At 42.1% G+C, this 21,945-nt stretch overlaps 1 protein-coding gene across 7 annotated transcripts in view; it reads left to right on the forward strand.

Annotated features, from left to right (window-relative positions):
* Positions 1 to 21,945, forward strand: part of ZZEF1 (zinc finger ZZ-type and EF-hand domain containing 1) — a 113,579-nt gene that overhangs the window by 48,137 nt on the left and 43,497 nt on the right. For 5 of the 7 annotated variants that reach the window (XR_009537487.1, XM_060133662.1, XM_060133664.1 and 2 more), the window contains 14 exons: positions 1,801 to 1,871; positions 2,849 to 2,963; positions 6,553 to 6,712; positions 7,666 to 7,787; positions 7,874 to 7,996; positions 8,870 to 9,036; positions 9,120 to 9,201; positions 10,176 to 10,377; positions 11,462 to 11,610; positions 13,309 to 13,549; positions 16,741 to 16,820; positions 18,987 to 19,080; positions 19,849 to 20,317; positions 21,191 to 21,355. Coding sequence is in view for 6 of the 7 variants with exons in the window: in XM_060133662.1 (XP_059989645.1) it covers positions 1,801 to 1,871; positions 2,849 to 2,963; positions 6,553 to 6,712; positions 7,666 to 7,787; positions 7,874 to 7,996; positions 8,870 to 9,036; positions 9,120 to 9,201; positions 10,176 to 10,377; positions 11,462 to 11,610; positions 13,309 to 13,549; positions 16,741 to 16,820; positions 18,987 to 19,080; positions 19,849 to 20,317; positions 21,191 to 21,355 (2,240 nt within the window). In the remaining variant the exon portion in view is untranslated. The remainder of the gene's footprint in view (positions 1 to 1,800; positions 1,872 to 2,848; positions 2,964 to 6,552; positions 6,713 to 7,665; positions 7,788 to 7,873; positions 7,997 to 8,869; positions 9,037 to 9,119; positions 9,202 to 10,175; positions 10,378 to 11,461; positions 11,611 to 13,308; positions 13,550 to 16,740; positions 16,821 to 18,986; positions 19,081 to 19,848; positions 20,318 to 21,190; positions 21,356 to 21,945) is intronic. The other 2 variants (XM_060133663.1, XM_060133667.1) reach the window with 1 other exon arrangement.

Raw genomic sequence — 21,945 nt, forward strand, 5'->3', positions numbered from 1 at the left:
ACATTTATCATGTTGTACGTTACATCGCGAGTATTTAGCTTATAACTAGAAGTTTGTACCTTTTGACTGCCTTCATCCAGTTCCTCCGACCCCTGCCTCTTATCTTTTTCTATGAGTTTGTTTTTGCGTTATAATTGACCTGCAGCACTACATTATTTCCTGTTATACAGCATAGTGATTCAATATTTCTGTACATTTCAAAATGATCACCACGATAAGTTTATTTCATGATATGTCACCATATGAAGATATTACATAGTTATTGACTATATTCCCCACACTGTACATTTCATACCTGCGACTCATTTAATCTGCAGCTGGAAGTTTGTACCTCTTAATTTCCCTCATCTATTTCTTCCCTCCTTCCACCCCTCTCCCCTCTGGGAACCACCTGTTTGTTCTTTGTATCTATGACTTTGTTCCTGTTTCGTTATGTTTGTTCATTTATTTTGTTTTTTAAATTCTACATATAAATGAAATCATACAATATTTGTCTTTCTCTGTGTGACTTATTTCACTTAGCATAATACCCTCTAGGTCCATCCATGTTGTCACAAGTGGCGAGGTTTTATGGCTAATATTAATTCATCGTGTGTGTGTGTGTGTGTGTGTGTGTGTGTGTGTGTGTATATCTCACATCTTCTTTATCCGTTCATCTGTTGATGGGCACTTAGGTTGCTTCCATATCTTGGCTATCGTAAATAATGCTGCAATGAATATGAGGGTGCATATATCTTTTCTAATTAGTGTTTTTGTTTTCTCTGGATAAACATCCAGGAGTGGAATTTGCTGGATCATATGGTAGTTCTGTTTTTAATTTTTTGAGCACCCTCAAAAGCCATTACTGTTTTCTATAAAGGCTGCACCAATTACATTCCCACCAACAGTGCATGAGGGGTTCCCTTTGGATCAGTTTTTACTTCGTGAGTTTTAACCTTTGACAGTATCAGCTGACTCTGAATTGTGGATGAATCTCTGTCCCACTTGTTTGCTGGAAGCATTTATCAGGCAGCTGAGCAAATGGTTTTTTTGTTAGCTCGTGTCCCACACGGAAAAATAGAGGGCATGCGACCTCTTGAATGACATTGCTGTGTGTTAGTAAAGCATAGCTCATTAACTTTTCCTTTGCCCATCTATCTGACAGCAGTGGTAAGGTCTATATTTTTTTTCGCTTCTCATGCAGATGAATTGAACTGCTGTCATTTGTGACCATATCTTATCTCTCCCAGCCTCTTGTGCCAGGCAGGGCCCCGGGTCTTAAATCCTCTGGAAATCTCCCCCAGTGCCTTGCATAGCAATAGGTGTTCAACACATTTATTGAATTAAGAAAAAAAAAAGTGCCCCCAGAGTAACCCATAGCCTCATCAGGGGGTGTGATTCCTTTAACTGTCACCGTAGGCTGTTCGGACTTATACAGAGAAAGCTTAGATCCTGTTTAAAAAAAACAAACAGAAAGCTCACAAGAAAGGCGCTCTGTCTCTGTCCCCTCCTCTTGGGATGGCCTGCCCAGGGATGAAAATAGACATCTTTTGGAAGTCACCTTCCTAAACATTTGCATCATGCTTTCCTGCAGGAAGGCTTGAAAATGTCAGCTTCAGCAATGAACAGAAGCAAACCTGCCATCTCTTGGTTCTGCTCCCTCTTCGCGCTAGGCCAGGTCTAAGTTGGGCCCGTGAGGTGGTCTGCTGACCCCGGCTTTCCCCATGTTTGGGATCAGTGGGCTGTGGCATTTTGTGCTGCTCTAGGGCTCTAGAATGTTGTGGAATAGATTTCCTGAATCCGCAGTGTCTTGTTTTCTAGAAGAATGTCACTGAGCAGGAACACAAGCAGTCCCTGCAGCTCACTTTCCGCTCGCTCTGCACGTATTTTAGGTAAGTTTACAGTTCTTTTCAGTTGTCCAGTATTTCAGATCTTTGCAACGTTGTTTTCTTGAGCTCTCCCTTCCTTTCATGTGCTTTTGGAGTAACCAAGTACTTCCCTCACTCAGCCAGGTTTCTAGAGTAAGGTATCACTAGACTCAGAAGTGACCAAAATAGTGGTAGAATAATAGTCTTGTCAAGAGTTTGCTCCAAGTCCCAGTCACTGTAAGACACTTTAGAGTTGAACCCATGGGGAATCTCCTTGAATGCTTCAGTTTCTACATGATTTTTGAAGACAAAAAAGAAGCTGAAGGAGTTTGGGGTCCAGTCCTCAAGTCTAAAAACCCAGATACCTTAAAGCCCAAGCCCAACTGCAGAGGCACAGAATGGTAGTTTAGCAAAAATTGTGCTGAGAGGGGTGACGTGGAGACCATTACCTGCTTTGACTCCCAAAGAAGCTCATGGGCCTGTAGGTTGCATTATTAGAGGTATAGACTCTTGAAGGAGGGAGGGGACTAAAAGCCTGAGCAGCTGTCTGCAGGTGAGACTATACCTGGTACGGAGGCCAGATTTAGAGGACTGTATAAAATGTCTTCAGAATCGAGTATCAAGGATGATGAAAGAGGCTGGGGCTCATGTTAAGAAACTTTGAAGACACAGGGAATGCTTAGCCTGGATTGTCAGATTAGCAGTCATGAGATTAGGTTTATTTCCTGTTGGTGGCCAAGGTGATTTATTCATCATATTTATTCCCTGGAATCTTTTCTAAGGACTTGAAGATTTATGGGCCTGTGCTTACATAAGTACATGTGGACAGACAGTGGCACAGACCCAGCTGGGACCCTGGCCTTTTCCTGACCCAAACTCCTCACATCCCATAGAACTGACAGTGAAATCTTGCTAGGTTCTCTTTTGGAACATTTTGAGATAGACAGCGTGAAAATCCCCTTCGTGAAACAAGGTGTCATGACTAATTTGTGTCCTTTCAGTGATAAGGATCCAGGCGGCCTTCTGCTGTTACCTGAGAAAGGCGACCTGGCCGACACGGACATCAGTGAAGTGCTGGCCGTCATGAGCACTCTGCTCTCTGTTGCTGCTCGAGAGGTAACTGATGCCGCTCTGTTTCCTTTGCCTCTTGCCTTTAGGAGACGGGGTAGGGCAGTTGTGGCTCCTTCCCCTTTAGCCCTCATTTACAGCATGATTGTAACTTTGCCTACGACTGTCACACACGAGCACAGAGGTTTCCCCGCCTGCCTTTGCTTCTAGTTAGCAGCTCCTGCAAAATGAGCGAGAGGTTGCTTCCCTGCCCCTTGGTAGTCAGCCAGCAATAAATACCTGAAAGTGCTCATTAAGACTCCCTTTGAAAAGGAGGAATGGGTATTTACTGAGTGCCCTTCTGGTGTCAGTCAGTGAGCCCAGCGCATAGTCATATATTTGTGGTGTGAATTCTGTGGAAAAAGCCTTTAACTTTTTTTAAAATTTAAGATTACTTAGCAAACCCACAGGCTAATCAAATCTGAAAAGATGGTCTCTTTTTTCCTGTGCTAATGATATTTTAAAGTTTCTTTTTTTTTTTTTTTAACATGAAGGATTTTGTTTCTCAAAATGTAGTCCATTTGTCACCTGGATCAGAATCGCCTGGTACATTGTGGCCAACATTTGGATTTCTCGGTCCCACCCCAAGCTACTGATTTAGAGTCGCTGGGGGTAGGGCTTAAAACTCTGCATTATGTCAAGTACCCCCAGAGATTCTGAAGTAGCAAAGCCCTGTAGTAGGGGACCAAGCACTACCTCTCTGGATAAAATACAGGAACCAGGGAGGTAGAGGAGATGTGGGGAGAGTGCAGACCACATCCTTGATGTGTTTAATGACGTGGCTGAACTTGGTGTCTTTAAATCTCTTATGTTTTTGTTAGTGCTTTGCTGTTTTCAGGTTGCTTCTGGAGCCGTGATTTCGTTCATTCCCAGCTGCCTGCATTGATAGGCCACTCAGCACTTACCCCCCCCCCCATTTGCTCACAGGGACCTTAGAGAGCTTTCAGTGTGCTGGGTTGTCATTTGTAGTGTGCTAGGTCACACTGGACTGGCCACTATTTAGACCTAATATTAGTTTAAATTCAGGGTTATTTTTATTTTACTGTGATGCCTGTGTTCTTTAAGGTAATGTATTGACTTTATAAGCCTTAATTGTTTTTAGTCAATGCTCTATTTTCTGCTGTCACATTAATGTTCTCTTTGGTTATTTTCTCCTTTCTGTCTTCTTTCCAGACCCATCTCTTGAGTCTCCCTTAAAAATCTTACTCCAGCCTACTGCCCATCAGTTTTTGCTCTGCCCTGGTTAGCCGTGTCTCATTCTCATCTGTTTTTATTTCTGCCATTTCCCACACTTTCCCTTTCTCCTGGAGCTCATCTAAATTCTGTGTTTCCCAGACTGCTGATTTAAGTTCTACGTTCCCATCATCAGTGCCCCTGGGCAGAAGACTCCAGTGTTCTCACTGGTTTTCGTGGGTGTTAATTCTGCCTCCTGCGTGAGTCGGTATGTGCTGGAGCCAGGACTAAAACCCAGGCTATTCGACTCTTAGTCTTGTCCCCTTTCCACTTGGTCAGGTGTGCTGTGAGTTGTACGTAGAGAAGTGAGATAGCATTTGTCCAAGAGAATTCCTCATAATCTTCACTATTTGGAGATCACGTGATTGTCTTTTCTTCCCTGTCACTTTCCTGTGATACAAAGGAAGTTAGAAACCTCACCAAACCTCCCAGGCCAGGGATCACTGCAGCCATTGAGATATTTCCTTGAATTATCTTTTTGAATAAGAAACATTTATGGTTGTACTAAAGAAGAAGAGTTAGATTTAAAAAAACTTTTTTTCAAGGTGGTCAGAAATGTACCTAGTCTGAAAAATTTCTCGCAAGTCTGTTAATTGAGTAGAGATCCACGAGAAGCCTGCTGCGTGCTGGGCCCTGTGCTAGGCATGGGGGTACAGTGCCAAAAGAGCACGGTCTTGAGAAGCAGGCAAACATGTGATCAGTCATAATACAGTAAGGGCCTAAAAGCGTAGGTCTTGTGGGTACAGAAGAGCACACCTGACCCCATCTGGTGGAAGAAGGCAGTAGAGCTTGGGAAGGGCTTTTTGGAGGAGGTGGTGCTGGAGCTCCTTGTGAGCCCACAAACGGAGTCTGATCAGGCATGGAGGAAGGGGTGTTCTTAATATAACAGCATATGTAAAAGGCCAGTGACAAGATGGGGAGGAGCAGGTATTTGAAGAGGAGAGTGCTAACGGCTAGGCTTCGAACATGTTGGGTTTATGGTTCTGGGAGGACTTCAGGTGACAGTGTCTGGTTGGACCCTCAGGAGCTGAGTCAGTGCTGGAAATGGAGATTTGCCGTCATTCACCAGCAGGTGATAGTTGAAGCCATGAATGTCAGTGTTCTCTCATCGCCTGTGGGCATCTGTGTAGAAGGGGCAGCCAGGAGAGTAAGAAGGAGAGGCAGGAAGAAAGTCAGGGGCCACAGAAGCTGAGGGAGGAGAGAGCTTCAAGGAGGACCGTGGCTGGCACAGCTCCCAGGGCTGAGGTTAAGTGGGGAGGCTTTGCTCTCTAGGTGGCAACTAATGCCTTTGAGGAATGGCTTCAACGAGTGGTGGGTGCAGGAGGGGTAGAGTGGCAGGGAGGGGAAAGGCAGGCACAGCAGGTGCAGGCAGCTTTTTCAGATGGAACACATGTACACAAATATATATATTGATGCACACTTTAAAGAAACAACTATCCATTTTAAGAAGTGGAACATTACCAGTATTTTTGCAGTCTGCCCCTCCCTGCCCAGTGCCCTTCCAGGGCTCACCTTCCTCCTTCCTCATCAGAGGTAACCACCATTCTGAAATTTATATTCATGATTTCCTTGTGTTTCTTTCTACTTATCCCTACATAGCAGGCTTGTTTTCCCTGATTTTGGTCTTTAATGGAATCATGTGGCATTCAGTCTTCTGGGACAAGTTTTTTCCACCCAACAGCATTTTTGAGATTCATGCATGTTGATGTATGTGCTGCAGTTCTCCCCCTCCACCCCCAACCCACTGGTACACAATATTCCCCTTATGAATCTGCCATAATTTATTTATCCATTTTACTTTGGAGGGAAGGGAGAGTTGGGTTGTTTCCAGTTCGGGGCATTTACATGGAAGTAGTATATCTTGTGGTTTGTAGGTGCAAGAATTTATCCCTAGAGGTCATTTGACTCTTCAGAGAAACTGGAGAATAAAGATGATGGTTAGAGAGCTGTAGTGGGATAAAGAATTGTCTTTTAAAATGGGAGAGATTTGATTGAAGGCTCAGGGGAAGGAGCCAGAGAGAAAAGGAATTATTGAAGATGTGTGTGTGTGTGTGTGTGTGTGTGTGTGAGTGTGAGTGTGAGAGAGAGAGAGAGAGAAGATAACCGTGGGGTAAGGTTCCTAAGGGGTGGAAGGGGGAACGTGGAGTCCAACATCTATAAAGGCTCTGAACAGCTGGAGGGCAAGAGAGGAGTTTTCATAATGCCGTCTTTCTTGGTCACTTTTGGGTTGAAAGCTCTGTCATAAATATTCCCCAGTTCCCTAGAATCTCTTTGTGTCTGACAGCTGCTCTCTTACAGAATGCCCCTGGCTGTGTTCTGTGAATGGCCTGTTGTAAACACTTTCCATTTCTCTCCTCCCTTGTAGTGTGAGCTGCTGATGGTCGATGGGGCCCAAGGGGAGGTGGGCTCTGTGCTCTTCTCCCTGTTCTGGTCTGTCCAAGGCAGCCTGCTGTCCTGGTGCTACCTGCAGCTGAAGAGCACAGACTCTGGAGCCAAAGATCTTGCCGCTGACCTTATTGAAAAATGTGAGTTTCAGTACAAAATCCATGAAAACAGATAGGTGTTTGGGTTTGACTCTGTGTGTGCTCTTTTCTTAGTACCTCACATAGAACAGAGTGTGTGTTGTTTTCATTTCATTATTACAAATCAGATCTGTCTTCGGGTTGTTTTTTTCTTCTTAAAATGGAATTCTGTAGCATGTCTTTTTGCTCAGTTTCCTGTCTGAATGAAGTAGTATGCCTAAGTGTTTTTATTGTACGGTTGGGTCATTTCACGGCCTAAACATTGCCTCTGCGGTCATACAGCACTCTTAGATGATACTATATTCTTCAGTAGAGTCTGTCTTCCCTGTTTTAATCAAATTATCCAAAAAAGAAAGTCTTGAACTTTAAAAATCTAAGGTACATGTGAGCACTTCTGTGATCTTTGCTGGTACTGAAAATATTCATGTCCCATAAACCCACAGAAAATATTCATGTCCCATAAACCCACAGAAAATTATACAAAACCCAACGGGTTCTGAGAAGTTGTATGTAGAAAAATCAGTTCCATCAAACTTGGTCTCAGCAGCCATGTCAAAAATGCTTACAGCATTGAGTCTTGGCTCTTCAAGTTTGGCCTGTCACATGGCGTACCTAGAGGCGGGCCCTTTGTAAACAAAGGGAGAGGCAGACCAGCAACTGGGTTGGTCAGCCATGTACCTTCACTTATAAAAGGGATATCTCCACCCCATGGAAAAGTAGCAAAGACAAAAAAAAAAAATCACTCACTTTAAAAGTAAACTTTTACTGAGATTCGCAGTGCTTTTCCCTCCCAGAGGAAAACGTTTGTATGACACTGAAATGGTCTCATGGTCTTCTCTGACGGGGAATTCCCTCTACAGCTTCTGTGACCCTCTCCAGCTTTGTCCTTGATGATGACCAAGTAAGTGATGTTTCTACCATATAAAATATTAATTATTTTCTTTATGTTTTGGCAGATGTGGGACAGTTTCTGGCACGCATGAGAGTGATTTTGGAATCCCTTTTGTCACAGTATAGCGGGAAAACTGTAGTAGAAAAATTATGTAATTCGGTGTTTTCAATGGCAGCTCGTCAACTGGTAAGACAGAGTGGCAGCCATTTGTAAGGGGTGGGAGGGGGCAGAGTCTGAGGTGGACGCTAAGCGCTTCGTTCATCTTCCTGTAGGTGATCTTTCTGCTGGACTTTTGCACATTAGATATTTCACACTGCACGCTCTTGAGAGAGTTCAGTGCCCTGACAGAGCTGTTGAAGGAGCTCTGCAGTGACCCTGATGGAGGACTGAACAAGGTACCTCGAGCTGGCATTTGAACCTGCTTTGTATCCCCTCTTAGGAATGCTGTGACCACACGTAATGAGACATACCACTCAGTTACGGGTCTACACGAATAAGTTACCTCTAGAAGAGCCCCCTCTGTTTTATCAGTACTTTATCAGTGCCTATCAACTTTATCAGTGTTGGTTTTGACAGCAAGAATAAATGCCAGTCTGAGTTGATTTGGTACATGGTCAGCATTAGACAGGAGACACAGAGGAAGCTGTACATAGATTAATTTAATTGTTCTACAGCACATGAAATTATATCAAAACCATGTGAATGATTAACCAAATTGAAGTCCAGAAGAGAAAATCTGTGTTGAAAGGCAAGTTAGAGGGTTGGGTATTTAAAAGCATTTTCTCCCTTACTCAGCCTTACAGGACAAAATGTTTTTTCACTGTCTTGTTTGAATCTCACAACTCTGTGGGAGTAGAAAGGGCGTATATTTAAAAGCCTATTTTAAAGACAAAAAAAGCAAAGACTGAAAAAGGGAGGGAGAAGACAAGATGGGCTCGGGTTTGCCAGGGTCCCAAATAGGAGTGTAAGGTCTTTCATGCTAGTACTGGTTTGTAAGAAATAGTTCTTACAGATAGTCATAGTTAGAAAAATAAAAGCTAATCAGAGTTACTATAACACAATAGAAACCCCGTGTCTTCTCTGCTGAATAAATGTATGTTGATCGATATGTATAGATGGGAGCATCAGGTATATTTTTAGCCTGTGTGATGATTCGTGTAGGGATGTCAAAGGCTACTGTCTGGGGCACTGATGCACAGCAGTTTCCTGTGTGTGGCTGGATGTAGAGTGATGAAAACCCTTCTTTCTTAACTCATTTGTCTACATAGCTGGATGTGGAGACTTGGCAACAGGAACGTCCTGTGGTGTTACATACGTGGACCAAGGAGTCTGCTCACAACTATGAAAATAACTGCCATGAGGTGTCTGTCTTTGTTAGCCCAGGGGCAACCTATTTTGAGGTGGAATTTGATGAGCGATGTGAAACTGAGAAAAGGTACAACTCACCTGTTCTTTTTCCCCAAGCAATAATGGATCAGAAATGAGAGACGGAAAGTGATAAAGATTATGCTTTCACAGGTATGATTATCTGGAATTTACCGACGCTAGAGGTGGGAAAACACGCTATGACACAAAAGTTGGCACTGATAAATGGCCCAAGGTGAGTGATGTTCCCAGAGAGCCATGCGATACTTGTTTCTGTGTCAATTCTTCTCCTTTTGTCAGCCTCAGGCGGTAATAGAGATATGGTCTTTGAAGGGAAGCACTTATATTACACTTTCGTAAAAGGAAGTGCTTATAGCAGAGTTCAATACCTGTTTTGTAAATAAAGTTTTTTGGGGATACAGCCGCGCCCATTTGTTTGTTTCATCTGTAGCTGCGTTGGCACTTTAGTGGTGGAGTTGAGTCATCGCAACAGAGGCTGTATGGCGCAGAAAGTCTAACGATTTACTCTCTGATTCTTCATAGGAACAGTTTGCCACCCCTGGTTTATATCACATTGTCAGAGTAAATGGGGAGTTGTAATCCTTAGCAAGAAAGGGCCAGTGAGTCCAGGAGGGCCCTGACCATGGTGATGAAAGCCAGGATCTCCCTCACAGTTAGGGCCGCATGGTCTCTGGGGCTGGGAAGTTAAGTCCTGCTTCACTGTTGACCTTCTCTCTGCTGTCAGCGGTCTTGGTTGGGAGCAGAGGAGCGGGCAGCATGCTCTCTGGCTGAGTAGGTGGTGGGCAGATGGGCATCTGAGGTTTAGAAAACCGACCAGCAGTTTTCAACTTTGCTTCTTCATAAGATGCAGTTGTGAATTTTCTGTTTCAGTCACTCCGTTATACATTTCTCCTTTAGTAGTTTTGGTGGGGGTGATAAGATATAATGGTGAGAATATAGACCAATTTTTTTTTTTTTTTTTTTTTTTTGGCCATGTGGCATGTGGGATCTTAGTTCCCTGACCAGGGACCAAACCCATGCCCCTTGCAGTGGAGGCGCGGGGTCTTAACCACTGAACCTCCAGGGACCAATTTTATATTTAGACCAATCTTATATTTAGATTTTTTTGAGTCGCGAAGAACATACTTATTATTGAAATGCTACCTTCTCTAATCAGTTTGACCACATGACTTTTTTGTTTGTCTCTAGAAAGTGACCTTTAAGGCTGGTCCCCGGCTGCAGTTTCTCTTTCACTCTGACAGCAGCAACAATGAGTGGGGCTACAAATTCACCGTCACTGCCTATGGCCTGCCTGATGTCGCCGTGTCTTGGGGCTTGGATTTACAGCTCCTTGTTTCCCGGCTGATGGGACGCCTCGCTTCCCAGTGCATGGCACTCAAATCCGTGCATCGTAAGTCCACAGACCATCCCTTCCCTTCTTGCTAACAGCCACATTGAAGAGCAAGGTAGTACCCCTTTTGTGTAAGTTGTCTCCACATAGCAGCAGAGCAAAGGGGATTGATAAAATTCCCTTTCAGTTTCCTTTAAACTAAACCAGAATAAGATGTCTACTTGACACCATTTTCATCAAGTTGCTTGACTCAGACACTGGGGCACATTGCCAAGGAAGGACATGGTGGATTCCCTGTCTGTGGAGGACAAGTGGGGAGGGAGCTGAGTTTGGGCAGCATTGTCATCATTTTTTTGTGAGTCAATTTTGGTATACTCCAACAAGAAGGCAGAAATATGGAATAAATTAATTGTATATTCTGTAATTATCGGAATATTTGTGTGAATATGTATAAATATGTGAACATGGATTTAGCCTTAAAGTGATTTCTTCAACTTATTTGTTAAATTCATCCAAGGATGAGTGAAACAAGAAATAGAATGAAACTTGCTAGCGTATTTTATTTCTATATCATGTCTTGAGTTTTTCCTCACTTTAAAAGTAAAACATCATACAAAAATTGCATAACGGAAAAAAGCCAAGGGGAAAAGCCATTTTTAATCCTAATACCCAGAGATAACTATTATTAACATTTTAATCTATTTCTATCTAGTCTTTTTTCTTTGTTTATTCATAAACACATACATGGTGGGTATTTAATTATTGCTGCTATTTTTTTTACAAACTTAAGTTTATGAATTGTGAACATGTCCCCATAATGGAACGTTTCTAAATGGTCTCCTGTTATACCCTAGAGGTAGTTCCCATTCTGTTTTCAACTTACTACACGGGTTAAGTCATTTCAGAGGCACCTGTAACTGAAGCTGTCATAGAGAATGGTAACATTTCAGGACTGCCTGATGGCTTGGGTTCATTGGGGTATTTGTTTATGAAGTATCACAATTACATTCTGCTAAATGTGTGTGAATTCCCTCCAAGTCTTAATGCCCAAGTTTTTTTAAAAGCTTTTCTTCACCAGTTCAAAGATTCTCAGTATATTAAGGAAAAAATAGAACTTTCATCAGCCTTCTTTTTCTCTTTCCAGAGTTAGGAAGTAACATGGCAATACCTCAGGCAAAAATGGCATTAGTCCTAAACTCCCCCTTGTGGAAACCTGTCTTCAGGCACCAAATATGTCCAGAGTTGGGATCAGAAGCAAGCTGGCCCACTCACCCACCCCAGGATAATAAGGAGGTATTTGTTCTTCTCTTGTCTTTGTATTTGGAATGGGAAATGTTTACTAATATTTATTACTTTAAATTATAAACGTCTGTGTTTGTATCTTATCACCCCCACTGAGCTGTTAGCTCCTCGAGGGCAGAAACTATATCCCTTGTTCACTTGGGGTCCCCACTGTGCACCGCAGGGGCCAGTGTAACGGGTCTTCAGAAGTATTGACTGACTGACTCTTCAGTGATATACAGTAGGTGCTCAGTAAATCTCTCTTGATGGAGTTTTTAAACAAACAAGTCGAGTCTATTTCCGGTGCCCGCTGAGTCAAACTTCAGAATAAATGATTTATGCTGTACTTATTTGTTCTCCATGGAACAGTAACACATTATTTAGGCTTATAATAATTAAAAACGAAACAAGTTTGCCCACTGTCTCTTCTTCATCTCTCCGCCCTTCTCTCTCTGCTCTACTACTTTTCCTCCCTTCTTCCTGCCTCCCCCTACCCCAGTTCTTCAGTAGTTAATTGCTGAATCCAGGGGTTCTTGCTCAGCTTCTCTTCTCCTTTGCCTCTCTGCTCCTTCTCTTATTCCATGGCAGCCCACTATCTTCTCTTAATCTCACCACTCCATCTACCCCCTTTATTGACCTCTCTTCTTCCTCCTTCTCTAAAGAGTAGGCTTCATTTGGGCTTTCTCCCCTTTCCTGCACCCCACCAAGACTTGATGCTGTCTCCTCTCTTCTGTTGTCATATCTGTGTGAAAAATACCTAAATGTCAGTTTCCAGCCCTGGTTCTTCTCTCAGGCTCCAGTCATGTATCCCCATCTTCCTGTCAGGTATTTCCATTTAAGTGTTCTGATGCCCTTTAACTCAGAGGTGTAAAACCAGGACGTCTCCCTGGACTTCTCGCTCCTGATACTGTCATTATTGTTTCCCAGGCATTGAACCACTGCTCCCTGGCATCACCTTTATCCCCACCTTGTTCTCACCTTTCCTGTCCAGTCAGCTGCAAGCCCTGTGGCTTCTTCCTTGAGATGTTCACCACTGTCTGTTTCCTCTGTCTCCATCTTTATTCAGACCCTCATCTTGCACTTGCGTTGTTACATTGGTACCTACCAAGTTTTTTTTAATCACTGCATTATCTTGTCATTCCACTGCCAAGCACCATTAATGGCTCCCCGTTGCCCACAGGGTGAAGTCTAAACTCCTCAGTGTGACAGTCAAGGCTCTCTACAGTCTTCTTTCACCTTACCTATCTGACTCTAGTTCCCACCACTCCCCAGCTGAGACTTCAGGCCAGGTCAGTCTCCCCACTGACTCTTAACTTTTGCTCATGGTTGTGTTCCTCAGGGCCAAACCTGCCCAGTCTTCAGGGTCCAGTCCAAAGCCCGTCCCCTCCAGGAGGCTTTTCTTAGTTACTTTAACCTGCCAGGAGCTCCCTCCTGTGAATTCTCAGCACTGGGTGTCCCTTCTAGGCATTTGGCACTTGATAATCTTATGCTTTACAGTAGTGATAGTTTTAATGCTTTTAATGTTTTATTTATGTTTACCTTTTTTTTTAACCCATGTATCTGTCTGATCTCCCCCAAGTAGATTGAAACTTCCTGAGAGTAAGCACCGTGTTTTATACTTCTGCTTTGGCCTAGTAGGTGTTCAGTAAACTTTATTTTTTGAATGAATGCATTAAACATGATGGTTTTTCTTGTTGTTGTTGTTCCCAGGTTAAGAACATCCCTGATGATCCCTGCCACCAATTTCTTCTTGACTTTGCACAGTCAGATCCTGCCCAGAACTTCTGTGGGCCATATTCAGAACTTTTCAAAGGATTCATACAGGCATGTAGAAAACAGGCCCCAAAGACAGATATAGTTGCTGGTTCCACTATTGATCAAGCTGTGAACGCCACCTTTGCTGCTCTGGTGTATCGCACTCCAGATTTATATGAGAAGCTGCAAAAATATGGTAACTTATATTACAGGGAATGTTTTTGATCTGAAGGCCAATTGCTAAGTTTTAAGAAAGCTTATCTTAAGTGAAAGTTGTAAAATATTTTGGAACATAAACATACTTCTACAACTATAGACTTCATCTTGTCAGTCCTACTTTGCCAGTCAAAAGATTTGTGACCAATTTATAGTTAGCAGATTGCAGTATATAGCAAGTAGCCTTGAGTTTCCTAATTAGCAGGTAATTTGTAATCCAGAATTCTCATGGAAAACTGGCGAGAAGTTTAATGGAAAGAAACCTTAACTTGGGTTGTAGTCCCAGCTCACAAACTAGAAGTTGTGCAGCTTCAGGTTAATCAGATAACCTTTCTGCACCTGAGTATCCTTATCCGTAAAGTTTAGATTAGCTCTAACATGCTAAGAAATTCCAATTTAAACCTGAGATGTTTAGGTAATTGAATGTGGTGATAACCAAGGAGGAAATGCAGGTATTAACTCCATCTTTAGACTTGCAGCTTCTTTGTAGCATCATCCCTGCTTGGTTTCCTTCGTTGATAGCCTGCTCCTTGCCATTTCTTTTCCTCATGTCCCCCAGGGATACCATCTCTGTGTATTTACTATAAGTGTAGACTGCAGCCTAACAGGACCCACGGAGAGGGAGGGTCTCTCCCTATGCATAATCTTTCAGGGGAAAAACATTTCAAACCCAACGTAAAGACAAGTTATGGGCTGTCCCAAGCACTTTGGCAGGATATGTGTTCTTTCCATGGTGCTGATGAAAGAAGCAGGAACAAATGCTTCCTTTCTTAGAGTAGGTAATTGCTTATTGCTCTAATTATTATTATTGTTGATATTATTAGCACTGCTACCTTTATTGCTTAGTCTTGTGTGTCCCACATTGCAGAGTTTATTTCCTGATGTCCAAATCATCTCAATTACTCCTTCAAATCTTAATATTTCCTTTAAGAAGCTGCTCAAGTAAATAAAACTGTACTGAAGCATGAGTGGTTTAAGTAAACAACTGTCACATGGGAGAGTATATTTCTGCTGGGGATGAGGGGCCTGCTGACCTGTATGGTCTTGGAAAAAAAAATTCGGTACATGTTTCCATAATCAAATTGTAGTAAGACAACTGGACAGCCTTTGTTACCTGTGGGAACTTTCAGTGGAAGGATAAAAGCCTTGTGAGTTAAAAGCTGAGAGAGAGAACTCTCCCCCAGCTCTTTTTCAAATCATGTTCAGCTATCACATACCTATTTGCAGTTAAGAAACACACAATCAAATGTAGGAACTAGAAATATTTTACCGAATACAAGTTGTTTCTAGAATACCTACCACTGTTGCTTTGAAAGAGGTAAAGTTGGTTCCCAGTTCTTTCTGTCCCTGCCTCTAAGGGGCTATTCATGGGTTCTTCAAGACTGAACTACTTTGAGAGTGGTCCTTGTCTAGCTAATTTGCTCATCTTTGTCTAAAAATTTGTCACCCTTTTGGGTTAGAAATGTACGGGAGGAGTTTTTCAACTAGACTCTAAGCTGCTTGAGGGCAGGAACCATGTTTTTTTTTTCAGCATAGTGTTTCCCAGTGCCTGGTATAGAGCCTGGCACATTCTAGGTATTCAGAAAATACATTGCATTTACATTGGCTCAACAGAGAGTGTCACTGTGTTCTAGTAGTTTATCCTTTGGTTTTTAGATGAAAAGGGACAGGCCTCATGGGTCTTTCTTTAAAAAAAAAAAAAAAAAAAGAACTTTTTTGTTATTTTTCTAATTATAAAAATAATACCTATTCATGTAGAAACTTACAAAGTACAGAAGAGCTTAAAGTAATTATCAACTATAATCTCACCACTTCAAGAACATTTTTCTGTTATCATTTTTCTATATATCTATCTGGCCTTTTATTTAGGTATATTTATATGTGTATGTATGTATATATACACACCATGTTTTTACTATGTATACTCTTTTTAAATAAGACAATTTTGTACATACTGTTTCATTATCAGCCTTTTTTACTTAATATATACCATGAACTTTTTTCCATTTTTTTTTTTAACATCTTTATTGGGGTATAATTGCTTTACATTGTTGTGTTAGTTGCTGCTGTACAACAAAGTGAATCAGCTATACATATACATATATCCCCATATCCCCTCCCTCTTGCGTCTCCCTCCCACCCTCCCTATCCCACCCCTCTAGGTGGTCACAAAGCACCAAGCTGATCTCCCTGTGCTATGCGGCTGCTTCCCACTAGCTATCTATTTTATATTTGGTAGTGTATATATGTCCATGCCACTCTCTCACTTCGTCTCAGCTTACCCTTCCCCCTCCTCACGTCCTCAAGTCCATTCTCTACGTCTGCATCTTTATTCCTGTCCTGCCCCTGGGTTCTTCAGAACCTTTTTTTTTTTTTTTTAGATTCCATATATATGTGTTAGCATATGATATTTGTTTTTCTCTTTCTGACTTACTTCACTCTGTATGACAGTCTCTAGGTCCATCCACCTCACTACAAATAACTCAATTTCGTTTCATTTTATGGCTGAGTAATATTCCATTGTATATATGTGCCACATCTTCTTTATCCATTCATCTGTTGATGGACACTTAGGTTGCTTCCATATCCTGGCTATTGTAAATAGAGCTGCAATGAACATTTTGGTACATGACTCTTCTTAAATTATGGTTTTCTCAGGGTATATGCCCAGTAGTGGGATTGCTGGGTCATATGGTAGTTCTATTTTTAGTTTTTTAAGGAACCTCCATACTGTTCTCCATAGTGGCTGTATCAATTTACATTCCCACCAACACTGCATGAGGGTTCCCTTTTCTCCACACCCTCTCCAGCATTTATTGTTTGTAGATTTTCCATGTCAATAATTATTTTTTACTCACTTTTAATAATTTTTATTTTGCTTTTAATTTTTTTATATTTTACTTTTATATTTTTACTTTTAATATTTTACTTTAACAGTATATCCATTTCAGATGCGGTTTGTTTGAAAAAAGTTAGTTTGAAGTAACACAGAGAACCCATTACAGGTGTTTGTGGTTTAATTGATAGTTTTTTCCCCCAGTCCTCTCTTAGGAACCCCCATGTGCAAGTGTCAGGGGAAGAGTTTTCCTTTGCGGAGATTGGGAGGTGACTTTGGGCTTCATGTTGCAGTAGTGAATTGTGTTAACTGAATGTAACCTCTCCTTTCCCCAGTAAACAGTGGGGGCAAGACAGCCCTGAGTGAGGAGTTCGCACAGGTGTATTCCTTGGCAGATGGGATTCGAATATGGATGGTAAGGTTTTCCTTTGCATGTGATTTTTATGCATTTTGAGTTTTCCCACCATGATATCATTGAATTAAGGTAAGTAGCTCTCTTCTCAAGAATTTAACTTTAGGAATGTTTTTCAAAACTAAAGTTCAGTGATGTGAATGGATAAAAAATAATTTAGAACGCTTGAAATCATAATTTGGTGAATGTTGAGATTGTCAGAGTAAACAGGGCTCAATTGAGCCCCCGCTTACCTCCTTCTGTAACCCAAAGGCTGCTCGGTGGAACCTAACCTTTTAGACTAGGGGGAAGAGCATTGTGTTAGATGACAGTTTTAGGCAGAGGAGAGCACTCTTGCAAAGGAGAGGGCTTTCTGCATTTTAGAAAAGTAGTTCTGCAGCATTGTTCATGACAGCAATAAACTGGAAGAACAAAATGTCCCATTTATAGAACAGACAAAAAGATTATATATTATATTACTGTATAATGCTGTATTACAGTGAAAGTGAATGAAGTAGAGCTGCCTGTATTAGCATGGGTGGTGCTCACAAATGTGATGATGAGCAAAAAATAGCAAGTTGTAGAAGAATGCGTAGGTATGATATTCCTCGTATAAAGCTTAAACATAAACTAGATCTGTTATGTACATAAATATGTAGTAAAATTATACAAATGCATGGAAATGATAACAAATTCAGGAGAATTGTTTTTATTTCTTAGGTGTGGAGATGAGTATATATTAGTATTATTTATATATATATTTACAACCACCTTAAATATTGTATAGTAATTGAGAAAGCAGTCTTAAAATAAATGAGTAGAGGCTGGTAATAAGAGTGAAAGCAAGAGACTAGTTGTGGTAATTAGATGAGGATGGCTTCTGCTACTTGGGAGATAAGATAATTAGACTGTGTGATTGATCTGAGTGGTGAACAGGCAAATGGAATTTAGGACTGTTTCCGTGTTCCTGGTTTGGGTGACTTGGTGGGTGGGTAGAAGCGTTGACCAGAATAGGAAGAATGGTCTTGGATCTGGGAGTGGGGTGCTAAGTTCAGTTTGAGACCTGTTATGTATGAGGACATCTAGGTTATTTAAGACACCTAGCTGGAGAATTTAGTAAATGTGAAAGAATATAAATGTCAAGGCAGAGATAAGGATAACTTCAAATCATTGGTAATAGTTTTTTTTTTAATGTATGAGTTTATCCAGGAACAGACAGCCTTGGACAAAATCCACAATGATTAGAACATAGTTGGTGCTCAATGTAGACAAGATAGATAGATGGAGACCCAAATGAACAGGGACTCTCAAAAGAAACTAAAAGGTATCATCATCAGAATGGTGGCGGGTGGATCAGAAGACTGTGTTGACAAAGGAACCAAGACAGTAATAGCAATTTAAGAAAGTGGCCGATAAAGTCAGTGGCCACACACAGTTCAAGTAAAAAGGATTTGGCAATTGTGACAAAGCACATTGTAGATTATGCTTCTGGCTTAGCATATGACAGACTGCCGATGATTGGACAAGATACCAGCCTTCTCTCTAAGACCTTGGTCTACATACATCACACATGGTCTTCTCTCTGGGCTGTCAGCACCATGGCCCAAACTGTGACCATTTCCTGTGCTGGTACTAGAAGCGCCATTCTCTGCCTGGCAGTCTCAGCATCACTTAGAGGTGTCCCCTCCTTCGGAGGAGAATAGAGATCAACTTGTGGTTCAACCTCTGCTGCAAACCGGGTGTGTGATTTCTGGCCACACCACGCGGCTTGCAGGATCTTAGTTCCCCGACCAGGGATTGAACCCATGCCCCTTTCAGTGGAAGCATGGAGTCCTAACCACTGTACCGCCAGGGAAGTCCTGAGACCTCACTTCTTTATCTGTACTAGGTCAGCTTTAGGTAAGGGCCCCTCCAACTCCAGGGTTCTAGAATTTTTTAAAGAATAGGGTCATGGTTACAAATCCCTCCCAAATAACACATAGTTGAAAAGGAGGTGGTCTTGCAGATAGACCTTTAGGCAGCTTCAAATCCTGAATTATTTCTAGGACAAACAAAAACAGCTCAGTCCTGTGCACAGGACTGTAAAGTTCTCCAGGATCTCAACACTGTGTGCTTTTGAAGTAGTTTGCTGTGGCTGCCCTTGCTGCCCTGTCTGGACAGCGTAATTATGTGGCTCAAATCCTTCCCCAGTTAGAGATGAAGCAGAAGTCCCTGATGAGCCTGGGGAATGAGGCAGAAGAACAACGCGGGCCAGAAGCTGCTGAGGTGAACCCCGAGAGCCTGGGTGAGTGCCATCTCCAGCTGTCATCACTGGGCCTTCTGTTTCCATTTTGTAGAAAACCAGTGACCCACCTTCTAGATAAGTTTAGTTGAAGCTGTGTTGACCTAGGGAAGGTAACAGGCACTAAATGTATTTTCCAAGGATGTTCACAAATAGAGAAGTGCCAGTTGTTAATTGTTTATTAACATGATCCAGACGGAGCATCTTTCTAATTACTTTCCTTAGGAGGCACGAAGTGCTTTTTGAGCTACATCTTGTTATGTTTTTAAAGTGTATTCACACTAAATATTTAATGAAATTAAAGAATTACTGTTAACTTTTAAAATTTCATGGTTATGTTATTATTTAAAAGTTTTTTTTAGTGAAATATACTGGAGATTTTACAGATGAAATAATGTGATGCCTGGGATCTGCATGGAAGTAATCCAGGGAGTGGGGAGTGGGAGTGGGTGAAAAAAAGACTGGCCTTGGATTGATGGCTGTTAAATCTGCGCAAGGGGAAGGGTCCTTATACTATTCTCTCTCTATGTATATTTGAAAATGTCCACAATAAAACTTTAAGTGTGCTGATGGTAGTGCTAGGGAGATTTTGATGTATATAATGAGAGAAAATTTGATTCTGTCCTGTCAGTAGATGTGTATATCACTGTGTTAATGGAGGTATTTCTTGTCCTAAACTGTAGAGTTTAAGTAGGTTATTTTCAATGCAAAAGTAGGTAACGAGTTTAATTTCGACTTTTTTTCATTATCTTTCTTGCATTTTGCATTTAGCGAAAGAGTGTATTCAGAAGAGTCTTCTACTACTGAAATTTTTGCCCATGGATGTAAGTTCAAAAGAAGGCTGTGACAAGTTGGTGGCTGTAGATGACACAGATCATCTGCGGCCACTGGACAAGCGCCAGAGGACAAGCTCTGTGGTGGAAGAACATTTCCAAGCCTCCACATCTCCCACCAAAGCAGCGCCCCCTGCTGTGGAAGATAGGAGTCCTGGCTTGGATGTCCAGCCCACGCTGCCGCCCAGCAGTGGTGCTCCTGCCACGGAAGTGTCCTCTGCCACAGCCGAAGAGCCCTCGTCACCTTCCACTCCCACCCGGCGGCCTCCCTTCACCCGGGGGCGGCTCCGGCTGCTCTCCTTCCGCTCAGTAGAGGAGGCCAGACCGTTGCCCACAGTGAAAGAGAAGTACCCTGTGCTGAAGGATGCCATGGACTTCATTAAAGATCAGTCACTCTCCCACGAGAGGTGAGCGCCTTCTCTTTTCAAGCAGCAGGTACCCAGTCTTGTCAAAGACTTGAAGTTCATGTTAAAAACAAGCAGATAGGGCTTCCCTGGTGGCGCAGTGGTTGAGAGTCCGCCTGCCGATGCAGGGGACATGGGTTCGTGCCCCGGTCCGGGAAGATCCCACATGCCGCGGAGCAGCTGGGCCCGTGAGCCATGGCTGCTGAGCCTGTGCATCTGGAGCCTGTGCTCTGCAACGGGAGAGGCCACAACAGTGAGAGGCCCACGTACCGCAAAAAAAAAAAAACCAACAAAAAAAATGAGCAAATAATACTTGGAGGACAGATCAAGATTTGTCTTAGAATGTTCAAGAAAAGTTTTGATTTTGTTTTTCTTTTAAAGAAGTATTTTTTTCACTTGAGATTTGTACATTATGCTATATATACATTATATCAATAATGTACCATTTGGATAAGAAAAGAAACATTTCTCTTCCTAGCTGCCAAAATAAATTTGTCTTATTTTAATGCTGGGAGAAATTTAGGATTTGATATTTTTGGCAAAATTACTTGTCAGTGGGCCTATACCTCTGGAAGTATTGCGTATTTTAATTTCCTTTCCTAAGTTTGTCCCTGGTTTACCACAGAGACAGAGTTCCTTTTTAATCAATTAATTGTTCAATGTGAGTTGTTGGGCTTCTGGACAGTGAACTGATTTGTAGTGCTGCTGAGTAATGACTAAATGTAGCAAACAGGTCTTGCTATCCTTCCTGAATGATACCTCACAATAGTGTTTCCTTTTTATTAATACAGCATCAGAACTTGGGTAGGGGTCTGTTTTCTTTCTGCCCCAGCTCGAGAGTTTTCTGGGTGTTCCTGACTTGAGTTCTGTCTCCAGTGTTGTAAAGGTTCTTTCCTTGAGGAAGGCCCAAGCCCGGAGCATCCTCGAGGTCCTGAGGATCATTCAGTGTTGTACAGAGTCCCTTGGGCAGCCTCACTGCTTCCACCCACCTTTCATACTTTTCCTGTTGGAGCTTCTGACCTGCCAGAAAGAGTTTACCAAGTAAGTCCAAAGTACGAGGAAGACAAGCCGTGGGGTCGTTTTAAAGAAATCCTGATTGTCTTCTCTAAGTAAGAGCTCTGTCATTTCCATGTAGGATACAAATTCATGTTTTTGAACAATTCATTCTCTCATTCTAAGGAAAAATGGGTTCTATCCTTTCAGTAAGTAAATACCAGAACATGTTTATTCCTCTTGATGAGTTTATCAACTTTATTTTACCAATGAGGGTTGTATTGCCTGTGCACCCGTACTCATCATTTGGCTCCTGGAAGCTGTGGGCCACATTTAATGCTCATTTACTATAACAACATAAATCTAGGTACCTCACAAGGTTGTTTCAGCAGCCACTTGGTAAACACCTCCCGAGTGTTGTCTCTACCAGCCACTGTTCTAGGTGTTGTATATAGCAGTGGGCAAGGCAGACAAGATCCTTGTTCTAGTGGTCTGTTTAGGAGAGACAGACAAAACAAAACAAACACAAACAAACGAAAAATATGATCTATAACCTGGCTATGTGGTGATTTCATACAGAGTGACCTAATTTGTGTAGTTGGGTTAGGCAGGCTGAGGAGGACATGGAACCAAGGCAT

This window comes from Lagenorhynchus albirostris, chromosome 20 (assembly GCF_949774975.1).
Source record: "Lagenorhynchus albirostris chromosome 20, mLagAlb1.1, whole genome shotgun sequence".
NCBI lineage: Eukaryota > Metazoa > Chordata > Mammalia > Artiodactyla > Delphinidae > Lagenorhynchus > Lagenorhynchus albirostris.